This window comes from Nannospalax galili, unplaced genomic scaffold (genome assembly GCF_000622305.1).
Source record: "Nannospalax galili isolate Female #2095 unplaced genomic scaffold, S.galili_v1.0 scaffold530, whole genome shotgun sequence".
NCBI lineage: Eukaryota > Metazoa > Chordata > Mammalia > Rodentia > Spalacidae > Nannospalax > Nannospalax galili.
The window spans coordinates 336,084-344,154 of record NW_008328331.1 but is presented as its reverse complement, the minus strand read 5'-3'; the positions used below and the strand labels follow the sequence as shown (position 1 = coordinate 344,154).

The 8,071-nt window shown below is 43.0% G+C and overlaps 1 protein-coding gene across 1 annotated transcript in view; it reads left to right on the top strand.

Annotated features, from left to right (window-relative positions):
* The window catches only part of Ttc19 (tetratricopeptide repeat domain 19), a 34,908-nt gene that overhangs the window by 271 nt on the left and 26,566 nt on the right, over positions 1-8,071 (top strand). The window contains 6 exon segments of the mRNA XM_008823791.3: positions 36-198; positions 1,432-1,542; positions 2,126-2,164; positions 2,815-2,871; positions 3,703-3,764; positions 7,378-7,472. Of these exon segments, the coding sequence (XP_008822013.2) occupies positions 36-198; positions 1,432-1,542; positions 2,126-2,164; positions 2,815-2,871; positions 3,703-3,764; positions 7,378-7,472 (527 nt within the window).

The window sequence follows — 8,071 nt, the reverse complement described above, 5'->3', positions numbered from 1 at the left end:
GCGGGGCCGGGCGGGGCCGGCCGGGCGCGGGGCAGGGCCGCGGGTCAGGCCCGGTGACCTCCGCCGCTTCCCGCAGCGCTCGCCTGGTTCTCGCGGCCCGCTGCATCGGAGGAGCAGCAGGGAGAGGGCGGGGCCGCCGCCGAAGACGCGGCGAATGCAGCGGAGGCCGAGATTATCCAGCTGTTAAAGCGAGCCAAGGTGAGGAGGGCGCTGCGGGGAACCGGGGCGCGTTCGGTCCTCTGGCCGACCGGAAACTGTAAGGGTAAAATTGGCCTGAATTAGACAGGTTACTGGAGGAAGAAGGTTGGGATCCATTTCAGGCTGGAGGTCGCGAATCCTGCAGCAAAACCGCTGTATTCTGGGGTGCAGGTAGCATCATGACATTTCTCTTTGTCTAGACGCACTGAGGATATTTGCAGTGGTGGTTTTTATCAGCTAGCCAGCCGAGCTGAACTGGCATTTTGCAGTGTGTATGTATGATTTCCTGAAAATGCAATTTATTGTTTATACAACTCGATTCTCATCTATATCCACCCATTTCTCCACATCCTTCTTTATTTTCTTTCCTCTCCAGGTTTATTTCATGTCTTCCACTGGGTTCAATATCGACTTAATGCCAACAGCGTCCACATTTGTATTCACAGACCACAGTGTGCCAGTGACATGCTGTCTCCATTGTGAGGCCCCAGCTACCTCTCAAAGTTAACAGGCTTTGAACTAAGCACCTGCTCTTAAATACCTCCCCAAAATTGCTGGGGATGTATGACATTTACATATCTTACCATTACTCTCTTTTTAAGAAAATTATTTTTAATGTGTATGAATGCATTACCTGCATGTGTGTAAGTTCACCCGTGCCATGTAATGCCCATGGAGGTGGGAAGAAGGCATTGAACCCCAGTCCTCTGACAGAGCAGCCAGTGCTCTGAGCCCCTGGGCCATCTCTCCAGCCCCTCTCCCTTTTTTTTTTTAAGAGAGTAAGTACAAAGTGTAAAGAACAGAGATCTAAGATTTCACAATCTAGTTCAATCCTTCACCATCTCTGCTTACTACTATCATTTTCTCAGCTTGAAAACCTTATATTAATAATTCTTAAAGCTCATGGTACCCCTTTGAAGATTCCCAGCACACAACAGTAGCTCCAGTTGCTACCAGATCTAAAACATTTCTCACATCTTCCCTTTTTGTCTTTTTGAGATAGGGTCTCCCTGTAGCCCCAGCTGCAAGCCCCATCTGCTTCATCTCTAGCTGCAAGAGAGGCTGGTCTGACACCTCTGTAGGCATAATGCCTGGTACATAGTAAGGATTCAGTAAATACCTGATGAAACAATAACTCTTGTGTATTGTTTTGTATCTACTTCTGTCAAGTAGCACATGCATCTATTTTCCTTACATTTTATTTAATACTATTTTCTTGTCTTCTCTTTTTAGTTGAGCATAATGAAAGATGAGCCAGAAGAGGCTGAGCTAATCTTGCATGATGCTCTTCGCCTTGCATATCAGAGTGATAACAAGAAGGCCATCACTTACACATATGATTTGGTAACTCTTCTAACCAATTTGAGCTATTGATGAGGAAAGATGAATGTTGAGAAAGTGTTCTCCTTCCTAATTTATATTCTGAACTTCAAGATGTCCTAAAGGTTTTCTTTTGGTTTTAATTTTTGTACCCTAGACAGGCTCACTTATAATCCCATGCCCCAAAGAAACAAGTGTGATAGTATTTGTTTCTTTAATGATGAGCAGACTTAGATTTAATTTGCTTTCAACAGAATACATACAATAAATTGTTTACTTTCATTGTTGTAGTGTGCTTCTAACAGATCATCTGGTAACATACTTTCTTCTCTACTTTGAACCATTTTTTAAAAAATTTTTGGTCTTTTTGAGACAGGGTCTCCCTGTAGCTGGCCTGGAACTCACTTTGTAGACCAGGCTGGCCTTGAACTCAAAGATCCACCTGCCTCTGCCTCTGCCTCCACCTCCCAAGTGCCACCACACCTGGCCTTGGAACTATTTTTTTTCTAAGAGTGTAAAAGCGGAAAGGAATCTTTCATGTAAAGGTTTTTTAATTAGTATGAATGCAGTGCCCTAAACTGAACGACTATTTGTAATTTGCTTTCAGATGGCCAACTTAGCATTTATACGAGGTCAGCTTGAAAATGTAAGTAATTCACTTTGTAATGTCTTAAACTTGTAAAGCCTCAAGGGAATTACATAGTTAGGGTACATGCTAAGTTATGTTACCACAAAAAGACCCAAAAATACAGTGATTAAAGATAAAGGTGTCTTTCTCTTTAGATTAACTCAGAGGTAGCCTACAAACTGAAACTAGGTTAGGCATCTACTGTGTGGTTCATGTTCATTCTTCATCTTTGTGAATGATCTGACTCACCTCCACCCTGTAGGAAGGGAGAAAGAGAAAATGGAAAGCAAGTTGTGTCCTTATAAAATATGTTTTAAAAAGTATGTTCACACACTTTACTGTAAGGAAGGCTAATCCAGAAATTGAGCAGAATTTTAAAAGTAAACTGATAGGCACAAATATTAGGGGACAATTTGCAGTCTGCCACATTGGTTCAGATTGGTTAATCTTTGAAGTTGGTTTACATTCATCGCAGTATTTTAAGGTACACAAATGGTGTCAGGTCCTGATATTTATTTTGGTGTGTTCTCCCTTCACAGGAGTCTTAGTGGTCCCCCTACCCACTCTGTGTGTGTGTGTTTAAATGTGAATAATGTGTCCAGTTGGTACTTAGAATCAAAGGTCATGTATAGATGCTTAAAAAAAAAATCTTTTCCTTATGGTTTTAGGCAGAGCAACTTTTTAAAGCAGCAATGAGTTACCTTCTTGGAGGAGGCATGAAGCAGGTAAGGACATTGCCTAATATTGGCCCCTCATTGAAGAAGTTTATAAAATAGTTTTGCTTCCCGAAAATTCCTCCAGCCTGCTGTGTTGAGTGTGGCACATGTTCAGAGAATCCTGTAAGGGGGATGGTACAACATGAAGGGAAGACACAACACTTAATTAGAATCTCAAGAGTGGGGAACCAGGAGGCTCAGTGTGGAGGGAACTCAGGCCCAAGCTCCCGTTCCACTGTGTACTTATTGCTTTAATCTGTGTAAGCATCACAAACAACGTGACTTTTACTCAGCACAGTCATTCTTGAGAAAATGTCCTCAAGCCTTCTAGGTATGTTATTTTGAAGCAAAGAATTTGTTTACTACAGTGAAGACTAACTAAGCATAACAGGGCATTGTGACCAGTGGTCAGTGTTATTTCCTATATCATTTGGGGTGGGGGCCCTACATTCCTTTGTCTGCCTCAGCACACATGCCTATGCACCTTTTACCACATAGTTATTCTTGACTGGAGGGGCTGTTGCACATGGTCAAACATGCTTTCAGCATAGTTAGGTAAAGCAGTGTCTCCAACATGAGTTCAAATAAATCAATGGTCTCCAACACCTCCCCCAGCACCACTAAGTGCTTTGACCAAATATGATGGCTATGTCAGCCTTAGGCCTGCATAAAAATGGCTAGTATCTCACTAATTCAAACTAATATTTGCCAAAGAATTCACTTGATTAATTTCTTCAAGAGAAGAAAAACTTTGGCAGGCCAAAGTCAGTATAGAAGTTGGAAAATAGTCCCTGAGAAGCTTCCTTGTCATGAATTTCCTTCATTTCTTTGTACCAACAGGAAGACAATGCAATAATTGAAATCTCCCTGAAGCTGGCCAGTATCTATGCTGCTCAGAATAAGTAAGTGTGGTCAGAATCAAGGTGTGGCAGTGGGCAGGGACTAGATGGTGAAAACTTAGACCCTGGGGTATTATGTACCCTTCATTTACCTGTCAATCATTTGGAGCTCCAAAAATTGGGTCTTGGGCTGGAGAGATGGCTCAGCGGTTAAGAGCACTGACTGCTCTTGCAGAGGACCCGGGTTCGATTCCCAGCACCCACATGGAGGCTGCAAACCATCCTTAACTCCAGTTCCAGGGGAATCCGAATCCCTCTTCTGACCTCCGTGGCACTGAACGACAGGGGTGCACTCACATGCAGGCAATACACTCATACATGCAAAATTTAAACAAAAAAATGGGTCGGTCTCCCCCCCCCCCCAAAGGGCCCCGGAAACTACCTTGGGCACCAGGCCGCCCCCCCCCCCCCCCAAGCTGGCCTGGAACTCACTATGGACACCAGGCTGACCTCCACCTCACAGAGATTAGCCTGCCTCTGCTTCCCAAATGCTGGGATTGTGCCACCACACCCAGCTAAGTGTTCTAGTCTTCATTTTTGCAGTTTTCTGGCCTTTTCAGTTTCCCCCCTTTTGCTTCCATTTACCTGAATGGAGCAGACAGCACTCACTGCTGTGGCTGCCTTGTGAGAAAGCTAAGTTTTCTGTGCTTGTTTGAAATAAGAAAGGGGATTAGAGTTAGAACTATAGTTTAGCTCTTAGAAGCAAAGGGACCAGTGGGAGAGCACCTAATGATAATATACTCTCTGAAGAAGCCATTTTGCTGATATAAGCAATGGCAAAAGAGGACATTAGATATAAAGTTAGATGGTGAGAGTTGTTGTGGCTCAGCATTTCTGGAAAGTAAGTGGCTGTAAGAGGACTCAGATGTTTTGTTTAGATGTCTTTTAGCACATGTAGAAATTATTGTAGCTAGGGTTTTGGAAGGTAAAATAGCCAGTAGTTTAGAGAAGTCTGGATAAATCAAGAATTAGGAGTTAGTTTTAAAAGAGTAGCTAGGTCTACATTTTTATAAAGAAAGTCTGTCAGCTAGTGGGAAGATTTTAGGAAACAATTTAGATACATCCACAGATGAGGCCTTAAGGGCCTTTCATTCCTGTTGGTCTCTGGGTAGAATTCAAAGATGAAGCACAAGCATGTTAGATGTAAACAGGGAACTGTTCTAGAGAGCTATATTTTGGGAGTGAGTTTAGGTGGAGAAGTAGACTAGTTTTCTTTAGATTTTTAGCTGCTGCAGAAGTTTGTGCCAGATGTTTAATGTGACATCAAGCTGGATGCTGTTCAAAAATTTGCTTATTGAGGCTAGAGGCCCTGACCCCGGCCTCTATTCCTTTAGTCTTTGATTTTCATTAGGACCTGCTTAGTTTTCTTGCATTTTGATTGAGCACTAGATAGTCTTCAAGTCTTTTTTTTTTTTTTTTTTTTTTTGTCTTTTTGAGACAGGGTCTCCCTATAGTCACAGCGGGCCTGGAACTCGCAGAGATCTGCTTGCCTCTGTCTCCGAAGTGCTGGGATTAAAAGCTTATTTTGTTTTTTCTTGAGATGGGAGCCTAGGCTAGCCTGGAGCTCAAGAGTGTGTCTCCTACTTCAGCTCCTTGAGTGTTGGCTTTTGACTTAAATCTTGAGGAGCTTCAAGTTTGGCTGATGCCAGAGAACATTGTAACTGGGGCCAGTTTTCCTTTAGAAGGTTATCATAAGGGACTGTGTCCTAGTTTGTTTCTTCATTGCTGTGACAAAACACTCTGACCACTACCAACTTGGGGAGGAAAGGGTTTATTTATCTTACATCTCCCAGGTCACAGTTCATCAAGGAGCCCAAGGAATTCAGGGCAGGAACCTGGAGGCAGGAGCTGGAGCACAGGCCATGGAGGAATGCTGCTTACTGGCTTGCTCCCTGACCCCTGCTCAGCCTGCTTTCTTATGCAACACAAGCCCACCTGCCCAGGGGAGGCACTACCCACAGTGGGCTGGGCCCTCCCGCATCACTCGGCAATCAGGAAGATGCCTCACAGACATGGCCACATGCCAGTCCTGTGGAGGAAAGTCCCCAATTGAGGTTCCCTCAACCCAGGTGTGTCAAGTTGACACTAAAGCTATCCAGCAGAGACTAGATGTTGATGATGTCTGAATTCCCCAGATAGGTGGAAGCGCTGAGCAAATAAATACTGACAAGACAAGCTGATGTCTCACAGAGGTGATAGTTTTATACTATCTATTAATAATTAGTACATAAGTTACTCTGTACTTTTCTCATGTTGCTTTATTAAGGGAAGCATGAAATAGGAAAACACCTCAGGTCCTGAGGCTTAGAGATGCTGAAGATAAAGCTCAGTAATGGAGTGCTTGCTTAGAATGTGAGATGCTATGGGTTCTGGGGGAAGGCTGACGTGAGATGGGAAGGAGTTGTTCCTAGACCTCTTGTTCTGACTGCTCCCTTTGCTGTTTCCTCACTGGAGAGGCTCTCTCTTGCCAAGGTTTGGAACTGGGGAAGGAAAAGGATGCTTTGTTCTGAAAATAGAGTAGACCAGAGGGGTCACCACATCTCTCCTAGGAAAGCACTAGAGGAGGAGACTTTATAGGGTCACTTATGGTGAAACAGGAGAACCAACATGGAGGAACAAAGGCCAAGTTAAAGAAGCAATTTCTGCATCTCTTTATAGATGCTAGTCACATTAGTCTGGCTGATTGGGTGTCTTCTCAGGTTGCATGAGGGTCTAAGGCTATAATGTCAAGCTAAATGCCTTCTCATACTATAGCTAGTAGTTTGATTTCTATAAAAGAAACTTTTTATCAAAGACCTATAGCTTGGGCAAAGATTCCTAGATGTGCCTGAGGGCAACAATTGGGATCCACAGTGCTGGGGATTGAGCCTTGCTCAGTTTAGATGATGCTTTGACCAGGGGTGAAGCCTTACCATGTGGAAAAGCAGACTTTAAACTCTGTAGAGGTAGATAATGAAAGACTGCTCGTTATGTCAGTAGTGGAAATGTTGGTAGCATTCCTAAGTTTTCTAAAAAAAAAAATTATTTATTGTGTATGAATGTTTTGTCTGCATGTATTTAGGTGCACCTGTGCATGCAATGCCTATGGAGGCTAGAAAAGGGCATCGTGTTCCCTGGAATCATGGATGCTTGTTAGCCTCCATGTGGTTGCTGGGAACTGAACCCAGCTCTTAACCACTCAGCCATCTCTCCTGCCACATTCCTAGGCTTTTTTTTTTTTTTAATGTGTATAAGTGTTATGTTTGCATGCATGTAAGTGCACCCGTGTTGTGCAGTGCCTGCAGAGAACAAAAGATGGCATTGAATCCACTGGAACTGGAGTTACAGACAGTTGTTAGCCACCATGTGGATGCTGGGATTTGAACCTTGGTCTCCTGCAAGAACAGCCAGTGCTCTTATCTGCTGAACTATCTTTCCAGCCCTACTTTTTATATCTTAATTTACCTTAATTAGATGACTTTAAAACAAAACTTCAGAGAAATGGTAGGTTGATGGTCCGGAGATACAGCAAAATCTTACTTTTACTGATGATGTTCAAACCAGAGCTGGAAAGATAAAGGTAAAAGATGAGTTTGAGAAAAGGTAAACATGGCTGATTATTGATATTTGTTTCCAGACAGGAATTTGCCCTCGCTGGCTATGAATTCTGCATTTCAACTCTAGAGGAAAAAATTGAAAGAGAAAAGGAATTAGCAGAAGATATTATGTCAGGTAGGAAATTCAATTCCTCTAGACGTTGGATTTTCTCCACAAAAATTTTCATTGCTGCACTTCAGAAAGGGAAAGAAAGATACTACATTGGAGGACAGAAAGCTGTCAATTATGGAAAATAAGGTGGCTATTGTAATGTAGAGTTTGAAATGGATGTTTTGTTTAAATGACTTGACCCCTGTTGTAGATTTTTTAAAAAAAAGCTCCATAGATGACAAGTTCATGATTTCTCTGTTACGTTTTAGTTGCATACACTCTTTGGGTAATTTGTAAGCACAAACAGAAGCTTGCTCTCTTCTTTCTGTTCAATACTAGTAAAAATAGAGCTCAGAGAGATAAGACAAGTACTAAGTAATTACCTTTTAATTCTAGATATGTATCAGGTTAAGGATGAAGATGAAGTTCATGTTTGTGTAGTTTATCCTCATGAAGGCTAGGAATGGGATGATCAGGAAGCTTCTGAGCTCTTATTTTTCTCTTCCTTCCCCCCTTCCCCTTCCCCTTCCCTCTTCCCCTTCCCACTTCCCCTTCCCTCTTCCCCCTTCCCCTTCCCTCTTCCCTCTTCCCACTTCCCCTTCCCTCTTCCCCCTTCCCCTTCC